The following is a 21,272-nucleotide window of genomic DNA, read 5'->3' as shown; positions in this document are numbered from 1 at the left end:
CGCTCAGGATTTTGGTCATCAAATATAAGTTTTGCCCGATTTTAATTTTTCTTACCCGATTACGAGGTATTTTTACCTACAAAAGTAGCAGTTCACTGTGACCCAATAAGAAAAGATTCACTGTAACCCATGGGCCATTATTGAATGAGAAAATAAACAAGATAAAAACTACAAATCCTATTGACAAAACAACATTCTTAACAATTAATGTAGACAATAGACAACGTACGACAAAATGAAAATATCCGAATTTCCAATTGACTAGGAGATAATACAAATTTCAAACAGTCGTAAAAAAATATTTCTTTACTTGTTTACTGAAAGGTTTGCAACTGTGGGACTTTTAGCTTTGACAGCGCGTCGACGCCTAGTTAGGAGGAGAGGGGTATTAAAGGTTAGAGTAAATGAGAATCTGAACGAAGTTAGTTATTGAGATTAGTTTCTTCCTTGATTAGGATTCCTTGAATTTCCCCAAAATTTGATGTATATGTTACTGTAAAAGCCCGAACTGTGGCAAATCCTAAGATTTGCCGGTAAAACCTAAGATTTACCAACTCTCAATGGTAAAAGTCCGAACAAGCCGGAGTTTAAAAACTATGTTACGGTATATAAAAAAATCCTCCTTCATAACTATGTTTCTAACTATTTCACGGTATAATTATATACTGTGACATAGTTATAAAGAAGGAGTTTTGGGCACAGCGACATGGGTAGGTTAGGTTAGAAGGCCTTCGTGGTTATTTTTTTTTAACCACCCAGTAGGAGGAGCCCTAGTAGTAGTAGGAGGGGCTCCGGCGACATCTCGACATCATCAAGTGAATATAGGTAAAAGTTCGAAATAAAAGAATTGTTCGGACTTTTACCATTGCGAGTTGGTAAATCTTAGGTTATACCGGAAAATCTTAGGATTTACCACCGTTCGGGCTTTTACAGTAACATATACATTCAATACACATTATTTTATTTTTGTAGTGTGTTAGCTGAATAAGAACTTATGACTGGGGCTACATAACAGTCATTCTTCAAGCCTCAAACGACCTCAGTTCTCCACTGCTAATTATATTTTTTCAAATTTAACATGAAAAAAATGATTACGTGAAAAAGTAAGAAATAAAAAAAATGATTTTTCTTTATTTTTTTTATTTGATAAACAACTCCAATCTACTTTTGGGCAGGTCTTCTCCCGAAATGAAGTGTTATTTTAATATTTTTTAATAATTTATTACAATGCGAGTAGACTTTTTGTCTCCGTCAGTTCCTATTTTCAGTCAGTTCAGCAAATAAGTAACAGGACCTAATTAGCTTTAGCAAATAGTCTTTGTTCCCAGCCGTCACGTTCAACGAGTTTAAGATTTATTCCACCCTTAGCTTGTGTTATAAAGTTCTTGGGTTCTATCGTCAGCTTCCTCTCCATGCCATCAGCCAGTTCCACTCGGTACTTCTTGAACAAAGTGATGAAGCCAGCCATCATCTGCATTTTTGCGAATCTCATACCTGAAAAAAAAATTGGCATTATTTTCAATTTTAATCTATTCTAATCTATTTATTGATGGCATTAAAGGTTTTAGTATTAATATGGCGGTTATAAAATTCTGCTAAGATAGCTAATTACATGTATAATAAATTGAAAACGAAGGTACATACATACTGACTGAATAAAATGATAACCAATTTGGTGCGTACAACTTGGATCTTACCACTTTCAAGGGTAGAAGATATGAATGTTTCATATGAGACTTTTTTGAAAGAGATTGACACAAAAGAGTTTTAATGGCACAAATAGCTTACCTATACACACTCTGGGTCCATCACCGAACGGCATGTATGTATAAGGCTTGATGTCCCGCTTGTTATCTCCGTAGAACCTCTCCGGCCTATACTCTTCTGGTTCAGGGAAGAAGTCAGGGTTGTAATGTAAGTGACTTAAGGGAAGATGTACTCGAAGACCTTTCTCCAATCGTAAACCATCTGGTAATGTGTAGTCTTCAGCCACTTCCCGGGTTAATATTGCCAGTACAGGGTACAGTCGCAGTGCTTCATCGATACACGCGTCAAGGTACGGCATCTCCGTGATACACTCGTATTTCAACACATTGTCATTGCGACGCAAATACTCGTCCACCTCTTGCAGCACTCGTTCCTGTATCTCAGGGTGCTTAGCTAACTCGTACATTGTGAAGCTCAGAGTAGTGGCTGACGTTTCGTATCCAGCAGCGAAGAATATAAAACATTGTGCCACTAAAATATCATCACTGATCTCCAAAGTAATCTTCTTATCCGTCGGTGATTTCTTGTTCGTGAGACTGTCTCCAGTAACAGACTTGTTGGTCTTCATATTCAGTATCAAGTCAACGAAATCGTTTCTCGACGTCGGCTTGTACTTCCGCTCCTCAAATATACCGGTCATTAGTTGCTTAAAGAATGACTCGAATTGACGCGACAGCGCGTCTAATCCTAAGCCGTAAAAGACTGCAGGCCAAATAGTGCGTACCACCATCTTAAACGCTCTACTGGACTCAAGTTCAAACATAGAATTACCGATGTCTCTAAACACATTGCCTTCTACTTTCTCCATCGTATTCGTATCGACGCCAAACGCACAGGAACCGATGCAGTCCATTGTAAAACGAGCCATGAAACTCCTCGCTTCTATTTTATTGGTTATTTTGACCTCCTGGTCCAGCATTCTTTCGAACACATGAGAGCACTTCTGAATCAGATGGAACATGTTCTTCATCTTGGCAGAAGTGAACATAGGAGTGAGGTTCTGTCTCAACACCTTCCATTCATCGCCGTAAGTGTTGAACAAGTTAGTCGTAAGCATTTCTCTATGGACATATTTGGATATTTCGCGGCTGCTGAAGAAGTAAAAGTCTTTCGTCATGACTGTCTTGAGGAGCTCAGGATCTTGGACGACCAAAGCTGGTTCTGTGCCGTAATAATAACCAAAGTACGGTACATTTGGGAACTTTTGACACATATCTCGAGCGACATCGGTTAAAGACTTCCTGAATAGAATATAATCGGCGAAGTTTCCTAAAATAGGCACTGGTTTGATGTGTGGCACATTTTTTCTTGCCCAATACTGTGATCTTCTAGCGATGTAGGCTGCGAGGATGACAAGCGGGAGCGCGATAACGACTAGTAGTAACGTCAACATGTTGGACGCTGCAGTGATGCTTGATTGTCCGAACACTTCTTATTTATACGGCTCGTTCTGCGCGTCACCTACCTACGTTTGATGTATACACGTGCCAGATTAATGGTCATAGTCAACTTATCAACTCGGATACAGATCGTAACCGTATCAACTCGACCTGTAGCGCAGTTCTCAGTCGGTACTGTCGAGTATAGAGAGTTTGACGGCGCCCGGTAGAGGCGCTGAACAGATATTTCGTGTAAAATTTCTCGATAGCTAGCGGGTTGTCGGTAGTATTCTTTGTTTAAAACTACCTTCTGTGAAGTACGCCATTTGTAATTGTAGTGCAACTTATTCACCTCGGATCTATGAATACTACTCGATCTCGATCTCACTTTCGAACTGTTTCGTACGCTTAAGTCAAGTTCGATTGCAGTCTACGGTCGTTGTCTTGTCTCTATCTTCTATCTATGTAGTGACACGAATCGCCTTTAGGTTGAAACCTCTGTGGCAGCGAAGCAAAAGGCGATACGGAGATGACCACTCTCCTATTTGAACTGTGTGCCATGACGCCAAAGCGATCTCTACGCAACAACAACACACACATGCCCAATGGATTTGAACCTCACATGGAACAAAATTTAATATTTGTTTGGTCAACAAATTGTTTATTTGAGTCTAGTTTCTTTTCTTGGGTTCGTGTTAAGTATGTTTGTAAAATTCAAACATTTAAAATGTCGGAGTTGTATCTTAAAGAACTTCGGGTATAAATAGTATGACGTAAAATAATTAGGTATGTAATATAAAAAAATATAAGAAGTTATTTTTATAACTCCTATACAAAAAATAAACGTCCTGTTGAATTTTTTGGAAGCTTTGCAAATAAATGTCTCTTACACACTCTGGTCAATCGTGTCTACAGTATAAAATAAAACTTATTTTACAGGTGTTTCTACACGATAATCACTTCTACGAATCAGTTTTGAAATATCATCATGAGTTGATTTACGTACTTATAGAAAAACATTTACGATATCTTTTTAATCCACTACAACAAAAAATGTAAATTAGTCAACATCTGTATGTAGAAACAGATACCTGGTTGTGATTTTAATCTCAAGCCATTGATAATTGTTAATGACTACTGGCTCACTTTGTCCGGGTAAGGATAGCTTCTTCTTCTTCTTATCGTGTGGTTAGTGGTCAACCTAGTGTCAAAGTTGTTCAAGCCGCTCATGGCCTATGACGTATCTTAATTGACAACAACCGGGACCGACTTTGGAAGCACGGAGATGCCCAGTTCAAGTACCACTATGCGGTTACCCATCTATGGTATGACCGCGCCAACGTTTGCTTAACCCACAGATCGTTTGCCGACCGGTGAGCGTAACCGGCTATGGGCACCTCTAAGGATAGCTAATTTGCAAGTAAGTTATAATTATAATTATAATTATTGGTAGGTAAAATAGTTTTTATTATAATTATAGTGTTATTGGTAAATCTATGCAAAGCTTAACAGCAAAGCATGTATCTAGTTGGCTCACGATGCGTTTCGTCCGGAGGGTCCGTTGACTAAACCCCAGGTTATCGGTAAAAGTTTATATTTTGAAATATATTATTTACATTTGGCGTAAGCAATGTCCCTACATATATTATAAATATTTTTGCCGATTGTACACAGCCTGTAATAAAAACAAGACGAATAAAGAAGATTTTACATAATTTTTTTATGTAAAATCTTCTTTAATTTTTATGTAAAGTATATATTATATCTTCTTTTGCTTAAAAAAGGCAAAGGACATCTACAAACCGTGATTACACTATGCAACACCAAAAAATTCACTGATCCCGAATGGTAATTCGTATTAAGCATACTTAGTGTAATAAAGAAAACACATTTATATTTATATATCACGTCACAAAAGAGAGATAAGAAGAATCTTGATTTGTTTACTGTCTGCTTCACTTTTTTGTGGATTGTCATAAAAATATATGTTTTCTGGGTACACAAGTCATCAAACGTTCAGATTACTCATTAATGACATGGGTTCAGTGAGTGATGAACATGGAGAAAGATTTCATCCAGAAATTGCAGAGTATGAGAAGCGTTATCAGGGTAGATAGGAACCAGCCATGCTTGCAGACTACTGTTGGAGCCTCCAGAGGGATACTGTGTCTACTGGTTACAAGAGGAAAGCCAATCGTTAAAAAAAACATGTTTTTTAATGTATAATAAAAATTTTAGTCTCTCCTTTATACAATTTTTTCAAAATCAGTAAGCCTATCACTACTAAATCTGACGTGTTGTAATAACTTTATTTATACACACCGAATAGTTTTAAGGTGATAAGTCATAATTATACATACTGTAAGTCAGGTGTTTTTTTTTCAAATTTGTTGCATAGTGTTATTAATGACATATTTTTTTCCGAACTTAGCATGAATATAAAACTGGTTATATAGATTCAAAAAACCTGTTTAACTGGCATAATATAAGCCTATTATATATATTATCAATAACATAGAAGAGGCTACTAGATTGTATTAAGCGTAATTGAAAGCACTTGACATTCCACACTAAACAATGAAAGCTGCATTGAAAAAAAACGCCAAGTCATGCTTATAAATCATATTTATAAACTATAATCATGACTTCGCATATTTTTCACTCATGAAGACGAATTGAATCAAAACGATGCTGTTTTTGCATAGTCCTAATGCAAAGGTGAGGAGCAAAACACTTATTACTGCTTTATCGTACTTTGATAATAATGTTCTCGAGTAATGATGATTGGCATTTTAAAGAATAATTGTTTAGTCAGATGTTCTTTCGTTTTTTTAGTGATGTAATAATATAAAACATTAAATCATATATCATTGACGTGCGGTAACCTGTGTTGCGAAGTCATTGCACTGAATCTTTACAATGCCGGATCTATTTTCGATTTTATAATAGTTTCAGGTGTGAGTGTGTGTTTCGTATTTCTTTATCTATTATTCGTGAAAGGTGAAGTGAATGAAATATACGTTCCGCCATTTATAATGATAGTTCCATGTAGTAGCGAGCCTATAGTTTTATGGGGTAAGATACCAAACTCCAGGATACTTATAAGAATAATAATATGCCAATATATATCAGTAGCGCTACCATGAGTTGGTAACTATAGTCTCCCGGAGACACTGTAGTTCTCGTAAAACTCGAACAGCGCCTCTAGCGGATAGTTAAGGTACCAAAATTGCTACCATGGGTCGCCATATTTAATAACGTGTAGTTAAATTAAACAACAGTGAATGTAGATTGGCTTTGTCGTTCATTCTTTCCCTATTTGAGCCCACTGTTGTAGTTGCGTTCTCACGTTAACTACTCTAGTTTTTAACTACGCCAACTCATGGTAGGGCTACAGAAAAACCCGACTAGTCCTAAGCTCCCTATGGGGAAAAGGTGTGATTTCACTTATGTGAATTACAAAAACCCAATACCACTTTGCGAAATCTGGGAACCGAACTTGTGACCTCGTGATCAGCAGTCGCAGATAGCTGCCTTAGCGACAAAGTGATTTGTTTATTATGTTTTATTCTCATTGGTGGTCATGGCGGGGGGTGTGTTTTTATATACAAAGATAAGAAGGAGATAAAAACTTATGTAAACTAGACATTTATCTCTGTTCCGTGAAACCACAAAGCGAGACGTTACGAGATGATGATTAAATAAATAATTGTGTGGCTTTACGCTTTGAAAACTTTTTGTACTTATAAATTTCTAGTTTTATCCGTGTATTTTGAAGTAGGTATGTTAAGCAGTAATTATCTGGTTACAGTAGCGGGCTTTCCTACAGTCGCTAGTAGAAACTATCGAGAATGTGACGTTAGAATGTACTTCAAAATTAGTTCTTACGACACTCGCAAGGGGCGCTGATCCGATGTTCATACTTTGTCGATAGCTCGGCGATTTTTGATAGTCGTTAGTAGTGACAAAGAAAACTCATGCAATATGAATCATTTCAAGTCGCAGGGACTATTACACCAGAAAGATTCCGACGGATGCCCCACGACGGTCTACATTTCGTCTAGAATTTTCGCTCTTCATATGTATATGGCGATATCGCAAGCCTCGTGTCTGACTTTCGGCGACGACCGAGGCGTGACATGGCAAACTAAGTCTGATAACGTCGCACTAATTAACCTGATATTGCTGACGACACAAGTCGCAGGATTTTTGTCCCCTAATGTACCCCTGGTTGAAAAAACAGGTAGTCCGGAGTCAGAACAGTAAAATTATAGACCTCCGTGTCTCTGTCTAACCCTTAGCAGGTTGTATCGGTCATCCGGGCTGTGGGCTATAATAGTGATAGAATAAAGGGTATATTGTGCACACACTTGGACACCATAGATACCTACTTCTGCTCAGTTTTTTTTTTTGTCCTATGTTTAGTGGTCAACCTAGTGTCAAAGTTGTTCAAGCCGTCTGGGAGGCCTTTGACGTGGCTTAACGACTATTATTTTAGTAGATAACAGCCGGGACCGGCTTTTACGTGCCCTCCGAAGCACGGAGATGCCCAGCTCAATTACCACTATGCGGTCACCTATCTATGGAATGACCGCGCTAAGTGTTGCTTAATCCTCAGATCGTTTACCGACCGGTGGGCGCAACTGGCTATGGGCGCCTCAATCTGGTCAGTTGCCTGGGTTCAATGAAACAGCGCTGCAGCCGAAAATCGCCTAGAAAACTATTATTATTACATCACTGTCATGGCCTGATGCGACGCACGGTATTCGACACGAGCGGCGAGAGGTCAAGCGCAGGACCAACGGCTCTACGCCTCTATTACATAATTTTAATTCAATGCCAAGGCAACATTGTATTTAAACTTTAGTCGCTAGATGGCATTCGGTACGCGAGCTCGGTTCGCTACGCAATTGGTCTGAAATGAATTTTATAATTTATTTTTAATTTTCTTGACACGTTTGGAAATGTCAATAATGAAGTTATCTCATAATGGAAAAAAATATGCTAAACTTCTAATGAAAAAAAATATTAGACTTAATTTAACTTTTAATCTAATAATAAACAAACCTGTTTAGTGTTATATAGTGTTTATGTTAACTAGGCTTAAGATAAACAAACTTGTAAAAACTCTGTGATTGGTAATAAAAGTTTTTTTTTTTAAATATTATCAATAAATAGAACGTGATATATCGCTCAAAACACTTTATTTTTGAGTAAGATATAACATTTATTCATTCTTCTGAGCCAAGAGTCAAATTGATTACCTAATAAAATAATGTGACGATGGAAAATCCAACACTGAGTAGCCTATTTTTCTATCATCTGATGCAAGATTATCAATAATTAATATGTTGTGTAACAATAGTTAATTAAACATGACCATATAAGTACCGAAATTTAAACATATCTCCGCCGAACTAAATCTTGATAACATTCGTGACGTTGATAACGCGCCGTATATATGAACAGTACGCGCACCACATGACATCATTACAGTTACCAACATGTTGGCGTTACAACTAATACTCGCCTTGATCGCGTTCATCGTTCTCGCGGTCTACTGCGCTTCATACTGGAGGCTGCAGTACTGGAAGAGAAAAAATGTGCCACACGACAAACCACTACCCATCGTAGGAAACTTCAAAGAATATCTTCTATTCAAGAAATACATCGGACTAGTCGTCAAAGAACTATGTGAAAAGTTCCCAGATGTGCCGTACTTCGGCGCGTACTACGGCACAGAGCCTACCTTAGTCGTCAAAGACCCTGAACTCATCAAGACTGTAATGACCAAAGACTTTTACTACTTCAGTGGCCGCGAAACGTCCAAGTACATCCATCGCGAAATGCTCATGACAAACCTGTTCAACACTTACGGTGATCAATGGAAAGTGCTGCGTCAGAACCTCACTCCGCTATTCTCCTCGGCCAAGATGAAGAACATGTTCCATCTGATCGAGAAGTGCTCTCACGTTTTCGAAAAATTCGTGGACCAGGAGGTCAAAATTTCCGACCATATTGAAGCTAGAGCTTTCATGGCTCGGTTCACTATGGACTGCATCGGTTCTTGCGCATTTGGTATTGACACAAATACGATGGTTCAAACAGAAGGCAATATGTTCACAGCAATCGGCAACACAATGTTTGACACTGATATAGTCAGATCATACAAGAACGTTACACGCATCATTTGGCCTGGAATCTTCTACGCTTTGGGTTTCGAGGTGTTCCCCAAGCAAATAGAGGCGTTCTTTACTCAATTAATGACTGGTATTTTCGAGGGTCGTCATTACCAACCGACATCGAGGAACGATTTCGTGGACCTGTTGCTGAAGGTGAAGAGCAGTCACACCATTACCGGAGACGCTTTGTCAAGCGTAAAATCGGAGACAGCAAAGAAAGTGACTTTGGAAGTCAGTGACAGGCTCCTCGTGGCACAGTGTTTTGTGTTCTTTGGTGCAGGGTATGAGACCTCAGCGTCTACTCTGAGCTTTACGATGTTCGAGTTAGCTAAGCACCCTGAGATACAGGAACGAGTGCTGCAAGAGGTGGACGAGTATTTGCGTCGCAATGACAATGTGTTGAAATACGAGTGTGTTGCGGAGATGCCGTACTTGGAAGCGTGTATCGATGAAGCTCTGCGCTTGTACCCTGTGATGTCAGTGTTGGCTCGTGAGGTGGCTGAAAATTATACAATGCCAGACGGTGTGCGAGTAGACAAAGGTGTTCGCGTACACATTCCCGTGTATTACTTGCATTACAACCCTGAATTCTTCCCTGAACCCGAAAAGTTCAAGCCGGAGAGATTCTACGGAGAAAACAAGCGCAATGTCAGACCTTACACATACATGCCGTTCGGTGATGGACCTAGAGTGTGCCTGGGTAAGTTATCTTTTATGATTTTTTTATATTTTGTAGTACCTAGTTGTTTAACCCATTAATGTCCCATTGCTAGGCAAAGGTTTCGTCCCGGAATAAGGGAGGGGTAAGGCCTTGAGTCCACCACGCTGACCAAGTTGTTACAGCAGTGTGCTTAAAATGTGCAAAAAAATTGCGAATTGTGTGTAAGGATAATGAGACAAATTCATCATTCAAAGATTTTTTGAACTCAGCATTTGGGAATGTATGATTGCGTTGGTTTAATTTTGTACAATTTGTCGAATATTCTACTACATTCTATAATAACGCGATCAATTTTAGTATTCATGTCTCGATCATTAATGTAAATAAGTTAGTGTCAATATTTTAATGCGGTTAGAGGATGACCTTCAACAACATTGAATGAGTCATGTTCCTGTTTACCACTCTGTGGCATGCGCTCGCGTAGTCCAAACTCCAAATTGAGAGACGTGTTACATCACCATAATAAATTATACGCTATTGTTGTCAACCAATCAGGATGTGGGTAGTTCTAATGTAATTTTTTTTGTGAAGTACATACAAGTAGTTGAAGGTCACGAATCGAATAGTTTTAAACAATAACTGACTTAACGTGCGTAGTTTTATTACTGAAAAAACGTAACGTATGTCCTTCCCAGTTCATAGTAAATCAAATGCTAATTTTTTTGCAAAGCTTTCACTGTCTGTTTTGACGTCAAAGGAAACAAACGCATTCCACATTAGTTACTATCTATTATTACGAGATTGATGATTAAACTTTATAATAATCAATTAGTTTAACAGGCGGAATTTCGACATGATTTTTCATACATTTTTTGACACTATCAAATAGTTTATCCAACACTTATCAAGACACTAGAACTGGCCCTAACGCGTATAATAGTTGTAAATCCGTTGTCATTCGCGCTATAGCATGAGCACAGCATAGGTATGAGACGGACACACCCTTTTCTACGTCAAAACAAACTCATCTTTCGCGATATCTCGCATGACAAACTGTCAATGTAGTATGTATGTAGTAGGCATTTAAATTTACTACGTTTTAAAACGTGTCTGTAGTGTCCCACAATTGATAAGGCTTACGAATGCAGAAATATCATTCAACTTTTACGTTATTCTCGAAAATATTTCATTTATTACGATATACGACAGGGTGATAAAGTCAGCATGACACTTATGAATTGCAGAAAGTTTAATGACGTTTTGTAATCGGCCTATAGATTTGATAAAGCGTGGTTTTCTCGTGTAACTATTGCGTCAGGATAGTTCGATTCTCACATGGATAAAAAGAATTGCAATCTACTAGTTGTTATTTTGGGTTCACTTCTGTTTTGTGTTTGCTGTTTGTATTATTGTAAGAGTCTCCACGCAAAAAAATAGTGGCGCAGTAGTTGTCTATAAAAAAACATATATATTTTTACTTTTAATTGCCAATGATAATTAAATCCATTTTGACAGTTTAATTAAAATGTTATACATTTTAAAATAGAATACATTACGTTACATGGTATATCTATATGTATATACCCTACTTTACTAACGTATTCTCATGTGAGAATATTTTTGAAGGTACTTAAATGTTTCAAATTCAGTTTTACTAGCCATGCCTGCTTGCTCTTTGACTTTGAAAAAATCCCATGTTTTCCTGGTTTTAAGTTATGAGCAAATTTTATTCAATTTCATTCAGCTGTTTCGGCCTAAATATGAACAGTATTTACTCCTTTGAAATCACAGTATAAGAAATGCAAATAAAATAAAACACCAATCTTTTTCCTTCCAGGTATGAGATTTGCGAAGATGCAGATAACAGCTGGCTTCATCACGTTATTGAAGAAGTACCGAGTGGAACTTGCTGAGGGTATGCCGAAGACTGTGAAGATGGAGCCCCGAGGCTTCGTGACCCAGCCTATTGGTGGTCTGCGCCTGAAGTTCGTTGAACGAGAGGGCTGGGAACAAAGACTGCTGAACAAAGCTACTGTTTAGGTCTGTCTTAGAGTTACCGTGTTTACAAATATAAACGAAACTTTGGCTTTAAAAGTTAACCGCACATTAAATATGATAGAATCATTTTTATAAATAAGTATTTTGAAATACTAGTAGTAATCTGTATTAATTAAAAAATAACTAATAATATATTCTGACCCGCTAGCATTTTGGCATACGCGACGTAATTTCGAAAAGATCTTTTGTACAGTGTCTATTATTGCATGCTGAAAGCGAGAAAAGGACAGCACTATATAGTTTACATAGCGTTATCCCTTACAAACAAAATTGACTGCAAAAACTAAGGGTCAATAATCTTCTTAACTGTAACAAAAAGACAATTACCTACAATGAGATTATTCACGCATAATGTTATTACATTGACATTCTGCGCAACGACTTGTTCCTATATTCAGAGACACAAAGTTAAATGGCGCTATAAATTTAACCCATTACTGTCCCACTGCTGGGCAAGGGTCTCCTCCCGTATTAAGGGAGGGGTTAGGCCTTGAGTCCACCACGCTGGCCAAGTGCGGGTGAATAAATCAGGCTTTAATATTTTTGCATAACCTTGAATAGCCGATTATGTAAGCGTATGTAAACATTGTATTATCTATTTAATGTGCGGTTATCTTAATGTAATATGGACTTTGGATTCTGACTGCCTTTGTGGTGGGAGTATATGATTGGCCACGAGGTCTCGGGTTCGATTCCTGGGTCGGGCAAATACTATTGGATTATATTCAATAGTAGTCCGGAGTATGGTAAAGTGCCCGATACATGGCATTTGGCTCGCCAATTATTACATGGGATTTATGTAAATGGCGAGACGCGAGTGTATTTTGTACACTTTTGCCCTAACCACTTGACCGCCACGATAGGCTATACTCGACAATATATATATAGCCGACCGTAGCGGTCAATGGGTAAATGTACGGGTACGACGGGTGATATTTTGTATGATCGGTTAAGTGTGTATGGCGTGGTATGTATCTTTGTGAATATTTTAGTTTAAGGGAAGTGAGTATTTTATTGTTCCGTTCATATCTTTAGTCTGTGCACACCGTTTTACGAGTGACGACTGACGAGCGCGATTTCCTACATATCAGTTACATTAAATTGTCTATATTGAGGCTACTGACAAGATTAAGCCTCAGTTTTACGAAAAACAAAACAACTAGAAAGAAGATGGTCCATCTTAAGGGCAGTTGATTTAATTAAATAATACATTTTATTTTTATTGAACCTATACATTATCGAATAAAAAAAAATCCGCTCACAGATAGTGAAATTATCTCCTCTTTTTACAAAATACATAAAAACAAGCAGTTGAACACATAACCTCCTCTTTTTTAAAAGTCGGTAAAAGCTCTATAAAGCCACTCGATAGTTGTACGAAATCGCTCTTCTGCACTGTCAAAAAACTGTCATTGCCTGTCATTTCCATGTTATTGACACTCGGTGTGAGACGTTTCGTTGAAATTATGCGTGTGTATGTTCGTTTAGTTATTTAGTATCTCACTATATTTAAAATTTCAACGAAAAGTACTGCCTCTACATCTGGCTAAGTAAGACTTTAGATCTGAGCGGAACTAATTAGTTTACCCATGTTATTGTAAACAAAAATATTTTTGGGAACAGTAATTTCTTTTAATAAAGTGGGTAAACTCTGTCTTAATAATAAACATCGTATTAGCTCTGATTAGTTATACAGCATTTAGTCTCATTCATAACTTTGAAATTTTCGAATTACATGCCTGCTTCCGTGGCGCAGTGGTTAAGGTCGCCACGCCGCTACCATTATGTCGGGAGGTCGTGGGTTCGATTCCCACAAGGAAAAACATTTTTTTGCGATCCGCAAATAGTTATTTCGGGTCTGGTTGTGTTTTGTGTCCGTTGTTTCTATGTTTGTACATAACTTCGCGACCAAAGAGCAGCTATTAGTGCGGGAGTTGTCTGAAAAAAAAGTAAGAACAAAACGGGAACACGCATATTACCTCGGTCAGTCTGCGACCACGACCAATGCAACCTGTGCCGAAACGTCAGGCAATCTAAGATGCGCTTTTTCTTTCACTCATATACAGTTTCAAAACCGATTGATAGTGACAAAACTTTAACTAATCAAAGCTTATACGACGTTTTTTAATAAGACAGTAAGGCAATAATTGTTTCTTTAATAAAGGAAGCAAGTCTATTGCTCTGTTATTTAAGTTTTAGTTTAGGGTCTGCTATGATAAAGACATTGTAATGAAATTACTTTTGTATTATCTGGAATTGAACCCAGAAACTTAATTTTAAGAGACGTTTTCAAATTAGATGGTTGAGGAAGATGAGGACTACAATCTATATTTGTCAGTTGTTTAGTTACTATAGTTGATCATACTTTAATTTCCCCGTAACCTCTATTAAACCTCTTATTCATAATCACACTATAAACCTATTTCAGTTAAAAAACGACTATAATATGTTTCCTCTTTTTCATTTCGCTAAGGAGTGAAAGAAACAAAACACTTTATAAGCCTTTCATAACTTCATATATTTTTATGAATAAGAGGGTAAGGTTATTATACAATAGGTGTCTTTACCCACACGCTTTTCCGTGCCGCACTCATCTGTCAAGCCCGCTAACGTTTTCTTCGCGGGCTTGACAGATGAGCGCGGCGCGCGCTCTTTCCGTTGTTGTTTCACGCGTGAAAGAGCGTGTGTGTAAAGACACCAATTGTATTATAATCTTACCCTCTCTATTCTCTATGAGTTCATATATTAATATTATTTTCGTAGTAAAGACTGCAGCTCGCCAGCTCCTCTAAAAGGCTGTGGACTATAGAAAATTGATCAGCGTAAAATTATTCTTGGTTTGTCAAACAACTTTCATATTACGAAACAAAAACTCATATTTGCTCTGCAAAGCGTTTTTTTTGTTTTTTAATAACTAGAAACTACTCGATAGAAAGAATGTTGTGTGTCCATCTAATTTGAAATAAGTCTGATGCCCTATTTCACCAGAGTACCAGCTAACTAAAAAATTAATTTCCTTTGAATTTGTGTTATTACCAAAACAATAGTAGATAATTATATTCTACTTTTTAAAAGTTAAAAGTATTTGGTGAAATAGTTATTAAGAGTGTATTTAGTCATTATATTTTATAATTTCCATGTATTACTTTGTTTTTAAAGTATTGAATGTGTTTGGGCATGATTCCAGTATGAAAGGAACTTTTTGCGTATTAAAAGTTCATAAAAATATGAAAATTGCAGTTTTATTGATCACTTACTTATGTTGAAAATAGTAAGTACCTTCTTTGGCTTGTCATTATACCAAGACAGCTGGGCTCGGAACAGCATGTTTTTTAAAAATAAATCATGCTGTGCTGATCCCATGCAACGAGTGAATCATGATTTCTTCCTTAAAAAGATACTGTCAAGGGTTTCGACTGATGTTTTCACTACCAGCCTATCTGGCGTTAACCCTCTATGACCCCAGAGACCTGAGTGAGAGAGTGCTACCAGCACTTATTAATAAAAGATGAAGACTTTTTGATTCAAAATAAGGGTCAAGATTCACAGCATGTGAACAAGTGTGAGGTAAACTATCAGATGGATAAAGTGAAGAGAAATGTAAGTAAGTAGCCTTATATTCGAGGTTGTCCATCCAGTGCACCCGTTTGAATAGCACCTGCCAAATACATTTATGTTATGTTGGTAGCAGCTCCTTACATCATCAATGATTTTGTACCTAATAGAAATATTGTTAAAACTATTTAGCGATTAAAAAGAGTGGCATGGAGTTTCTTGCCACCTCTACTCATTGGCGCTACCTTCCGAACTGGCGGTAAATTCACTTTCTGTATCATTTGACTATCATAAGTGTCAGCATTTGACCTATATGAATATAAGATTAGATTTTGATTTCATATCTTGATGGGTGCCCTTCGTGGACTTGGCTAGGTGCTTTTCGTCAGGGTTCTCTAGATGGCACTCAGGTACCTCTTAAATTCCAACTGAAAAGTTATTTATATAACTGGCCGTTATTGTTATTCCAGCAATTATTACTACAGGTGCATGATAAAAAAAATGATTTTGTAACAACATAATATTTGTTCAAGTTTAAATAACTCTCGACAGTTTGTTATGTGATAACGATTAGATAAGGTTCACACCCGGAGTTTAGAACTAGATAAAGCTGGATATGATTTGGTGCATGATAACGCTACGGCCTCACAGAATGGGTCATTATCAATGAACTAATAATAATGTCCTTCTGACCAATATTCGGCTACGGCGGCCAGTTTCATTGAAATCAGCCACCTGTGCAGGACAGTTTTATTGAAATTAGCCACCTGTGCAGGACTTTGTTTATAGTGTCCGAACCCGATACCTCTTGCGCAGCAGTCGCATACGCTATCGAACGCGCAACAGAGGTAGACAACTCAAAAAAAGATCACCGACTGGATAAAATTTATCCTTCCGAAACGTAAAAATAGTTAATAAGAGTTAGCGACTTCGAATTTAAGAGCCCTAAATCATCGCGATATTTTACTCCACCATTAGAACAATTGATAATTATTTCTAATCCACACATGCCTTCTAAAAGTCATTGATGTGTTGCCTTAGGTTTTGAGCCTTCGACTACTTGCGAGGAAGGTGTATTATATGTATATACCACTCTGCTATCACTGCTTCTGGTAGGTATAGATAAGATAAGAATTATTTGGCGATTGTGACATATTTCATAATTATCAAATACATGTTGACTGTACTAGTACGGTCAAGATCAATTTACTTGAAAATTATTAACCTGGTTTATGCAGATAAATCGTTCTATACAAATTATTTTAATATATACATAACTTATACATATTTTACCATTTACAACGTAAGTCCTATGTAACAGGACGTCTTATTCTTACTTATATGGAATAAGTGCCATATTATTTATTATTGTTAGAAATATCGAAACAAAAACTTGTCAATATTTTTTTTTTATAATCCCGTAGGTACTAAGAGTTGCTTATGTGTTGCGAGGACTTTTACAAACATACAAACCACGGACACAAAGTACAACCAAGTCCGAAACAACTATTTGTGGATTGCACAAATGATAGTTCCGTGTGGGAATCGAGCCCACGGCCTCCCGACGTAATGGTAGCAAATGGTGGCGTGGCGATGCTAACCACTGCGCCACGGAAAAAATCAAAAACCTTTCAACCATAGTCATATTAAAATCGACTGTAACGAATACTATTAACTAATAAGTAATTATATTCTTCGCCTCTCCAATTATATTATTATCAACACCATTATTATTATCTATTAACTAATCGCGGCACAGAAAATATATAGTTTCCATTCATTTTAAACAGCCAGTGTACGTGTGTTCATACTCTTCTCATGTGCTATTTTTATATCCATGTTGTACTGGACTCACTATAAAAATACATACAATTTTAATAAATTTTTTCCAAAATTTTCGTTCAGTTCCCAAGCATTTTTGAAATTCTGTATAATTCTTTTGTATTCTGTAGGTTACGCCAGTCAGAAAAAACCACTTTAAATAACACAGGTACCATTGTTGACAAAGTATCACCTGTTACTATGATAAATGACTTTCAAATTCGGTCTTTATTTTTATCATATAATCAGATAAAATATTAAAAAGCATTTTGTATTATTAGGGTTTCTTTTATGTAAACATGGCAATTTGTCAAAAATATTGTGCACAATCCAAAATATCTTGCAACACGAGCATATCACTGACTTAAATGATATATCATATCGTGATAATTACATGACGTTGACAATAATGCGTATAAATAGTGTAGCGTCAGTAGCTGACACATCACTCCAGTGTTCATCATGTTGGCGATACCACTGTTTCTCTCCGCGATCACCCTCGTGGTCCTCGCAGTGTACCTCGTGTCTCGACGCAGGCTGCAGTACTGGCAGAGGAAGAATGTACCACACGACAAACCAGTGCCCGTGTTAGGGAACTTCTCCCAATATATTCTCATGAAGAAATACATGGGTCAACTCCTTCAAGATCTCTGTCAGAAGTTCCCGAACGCGCCCTACTTCGGCGTCTACTACGGCACGGAGCCCACCTTGGTAGTCAAGGACCCGGAATTCGTCAAGACTGTCATGACCAAAGACTTTTACTTCTTCAGTGGACGTGAGACTTCCAAGTACATCTATCGTGAACTGCTTGTCCAAAACCTGTTCAACTCCTACGGTGACGAATGGAAGGTGCTGCGACAGAATCTCACTCCGCTGTTCTCGTCGGCAAAAATGAAGAATATGTTCCATCTGATCGAGAAGTGCTCCTTCGTATTCGAAAATATGTTGGATCAGGAGGCTAAAATTTCCACAGACATTGAAGCCAGAAACTTCATGGCTCGCTACACAATGGATTGCATCGGTTCTTGCGCGTTCGGTGTCGACACAAACACTATGGATCAGGCCACTAATAATCCATTTACTGCTATTGGAAATTCAATTTTCGAAATAGAGACATTCAGGGCGTTCAAGAACATCTCACGAGCCATTTGGCCTGCAATCTTCTACGGTTTAGGATTCCAGGCATTCCCGAAGAAAGTGGAGACATTCTTTTATCAACTGTTGACCAATATTTTCGAGGGACGACAGTATAAGCCGACATCAAGAAACGACTTCGTAGATCTTGTACTAAAGTTGAAGAGCAACAAGTCTGTGACAGGAGACAGTATAACGAATATGAAATCAGAATTTGGAAAGAAAGTGAACTTGGAGATCAATGACGATCTTCTAGTGGCCCAATGTTTCCTTTTCTTCGCTGCAGGGTACGAAACGTCAGCCACTACTCTGAGTTTCACAATGTACGAGTTAGCTAAGCACCCTGAGATACAGGAACGAGTGCTGCAAGAGGTGGACGAGTATTTGCGTCGCAATGACAATGTGTTGAAATACGAGTGTATCACGGAGATGCCGTACCTTGACGCGTGTATCGATGAAGCTCTGCGACTGTACCCTGTACTGGGAGTATTGACTCGGGAGGTGGTTGAAGACTACACTCTACCAGATGGTGTGCGGTTGGAGAAAGGTCTTCGCGTGCATTTGCCCGTGTATTATATGCAACGCAACCCTGAGTTCTTCCCTGAACCTGAAGAGTATAAGCCGGAGAGGTTCTACGGCGAAGAGAAACGCAACATCAAGCCTTATACATACATGCCGTTCGGTGATGGACCCAGAGTGTGTATAGGTAAGTCTAAACAGTTTACACGGGTGTTGTTATTATACTTTTCTTAAATAATCAATATTTCTTAACTACAGAGAAAGATTTATATATAAGCATAGAACGTTTTGCAGTCCTATTTTGTTTCTTAAACGACAACAAAGTAGCCATCTCCATCTATGGCAGCTAACAGATTTCTTTAACATTTCTTACAATACATATCACTGTTACGCTTATTTGATCAGCAACTATTTAGGTGGATCAAAGTCCTATGGAATATTCTCAATCTAAATTTAGCCATAACAGAGCAATGTAGATAATAAAGAAGGTAGAAAAATGTTTTTGTTTGTAGAGCTATCGATATCTCCCTTACAAAATTAAATAGATTAGATTAGCAAGAATAAGAATATATTGGAATTATTAAGCTATGTGTGCATTTTAAACTGCGCTTGAAATTGCCACATGGAGATTTCCTCGGAGTATCCAAATGGAGGTACTGCGTCCTGACCATTTTATGGTGACTGTTGAAAGAACACTGTCAGTGTTTAGTCGGTATGCCCAAATTTAAAGCCTAGCCGGCGGGAGAGCTCGACAGACCCTCGCTTCCTCCCTGGAGACCACCAGCTCCAGCGCCCCTAATTTTTTTTGTTAGAACTCTGTTATCTCCAATGTCAAATGCATGCTACTCGATAGTAACGAGTGTAAGAAATCGACTCACAGGTCAATGAACTTTTTTTCATATTCTACTACAACTAAGACTTATCAAAAGCATGACTGTGCCATCTCAGCGTCATATAGATATTCAAGCGTCAGTCAAAAATTTTAAGTTTAATGGTGGTTCACACATTTCCAAGTAATCGGGAAAAATATAAAAAAAATGCTTCCAATTAAGAACCTTCTCTTTTTTGAACTTAGTTTAAAAAAATATTTATATTATCTTTGCAGGTATGAGATTCGCGAAAATGCAAATGATAGCTGGCCTCATCACTTTGCTGAAGAAGTACCGATTGGAACTGGCTGATGGGATGCCGAATAAACTAGAATTCGAGCCCAGAGCCTTGGTGACACAGTCCACGGGAGGAATACACCTGAAGTTTGTTGAGAGAGAAGGATGGGAACAGAGGTTGCTGCGACCGCAAAAATCAGCTTAGGAGTAAGGACAGTACACCACACTGGCCAAGAATACGTTGAAGATATTTTTTTATTGATATTAGTACAATGCTCTAACAACTTAGTAGAGGTTTCCGTGCGAGACTCGTGGCTGGCGGAGGCACACAAAATTTGAATTTTTGCAGTTTAGTGACTCGCAGGCTTCCGCAGCTGACGGTAGCCTGTTCGATAAACCTTTTTTTTTGGAAATATACGGTATTATTAGTCATAATCAAAATAAATTATTATGCATAACAGGACTCTCTACTAAGTTGTTGGACTTTACCTATGTCGTTGTCTTATTTTAAAAACTATTTCCTAAATGTATTAACAAATCAGCAACACGTATAAGTAGTTTTTTTTAATGGATGTGATAGAATGTTTCGAAAGAAATAAGAAGTATCGAGACTTAATTTATGTAAATAGTTGTAGGCTTAATGTTTAGTTTTTAATTTGTCATTATTTTTATATTGCTTAAAGAATAGTTATTATAATTTAATGCCTGAGATGCATCGTCAGAAAACTTTATTTAATAAATCATTTTATCGAATACCATTTTCTGTCAATGTAATAGGACCCCAAATATATGTAGAAACAAATTTATTTCTGCTTATTAAAATAATGTAATTTTATTGTAATCCCGAGCTTTTAATAGTCAATACAACTTTAACATTTTAAACTATTAAGTAATTACATATCTGCCATACCTGCATACTTATTAAACATACCTATAATTATATTAACAACATAATAACAATTTTGTGCTATAAATATGCAGAAGTATATTATTACTATCGACACACGTGGGTATATAGCTGTATAGCCGTATATAACATACCTTTGCTTGCAAGTCTAAATAGGTAAATGTGTTTTCCGCCATGTTTTAG

At 37.5% G+C, this 21,272-nt stretch overlaps 3 protein-coding genes across 3 annotated transcripts; 2 read left to right on the top strand and 1 right to left on the bottom strand.

The window, feature by feature from the left end:
* Positions 1 to 1,196: 1,196 nt before the first annotated feature.
* Positions 1,197 to 3,199, bottom strand: LOC142981649 (cytochrome P450 6B5-like). The gene is made up of 2 exons (XM_076127689.1): positions 1,789 to 3,199; positions 1,197 to 1,494 (listed from the first exon to the last, which is right to left on the bottom strand). Exons 1-2 carry the CDS (start codon positions 3,158 to 3,160, stop codon positions 1,295 to 1,297), a joined length of 1,572 nt encoding a protein of 523 aa, XP_075983804.1. The 5' UTR covers positions 3,161 to 3,199; the 3' UTR covers positions 1,197 to 1,294.
* Positions 3,200 to 6,166: 2,967 nt separating this feature from the next.
* LOC142981877 (cytochrome P450 6B5-like) lies at positions 6,167 to 15,275 on the top strand. The gene is made up of 3 exons (XM_076128017.1): positions 6,167 to 6,221; positions 8,616 to 10,028; positions 11,827 to 15,275. The coding sequence occupies exons 1-3, from the start codon at positions 6,182 to 6,184 to the stop codon at positions 12,027 to 12,029; spliced, it is 1,656 nt and encodes a 551-aa protein (XP_075984132.1). The 5' UTR covers positions 6,167 to 6,181; the 3' UTR covers positions 12,030 to 15,275.
* A 2,576-nt stretch (positions 15,276 to 17,851) lies between these two features.
* On the top strand, positions 17,852 to 21,007 carry LOC142981878 (cytochrome P450 6B2-like). Its single transcript, XM_076128018.1, has 2 exons — positions 17,852 to 19,263; positions 20,182 to 21,007. Exons 1-2 carry the CDS (start codon positions 17,886 to 17,888, stop codon positions 20,385 to 20,387), a joined length of 1,584 nt encoding a protein of 527 aa, XP_075984133.1. The 5' UTR covers positions 17,852 to 17,885; the 3' UTR covers positions 20,388 to 21,007.
* The last annotated feature ends 265 nt before the right edge of the window (positions 21,008 to 21,272 follow it).

This window comes from Anticarsia gemmatalis, chromosome 20 (assembly GCF_050436995.1).
Source record: "Anticarsia gemmatalis isolate Benzon Research Colony breed Stoneville strain chromosome 20, ilAntGemm2 primary, whole genome shotgun sequence".
NCBI classification, from domain to species: domain Eukaryota; kingdom Metazoa; phylum Arthropoda; class Insecta; order Lepidoptera; family Erebidae; genus Anticarsia; species Anticarsia gemmatalis.
Note: the sequence above shows the minus strand (reverse complement) of the source record. Positions and strands in the feature narration are given on the sequence as shown.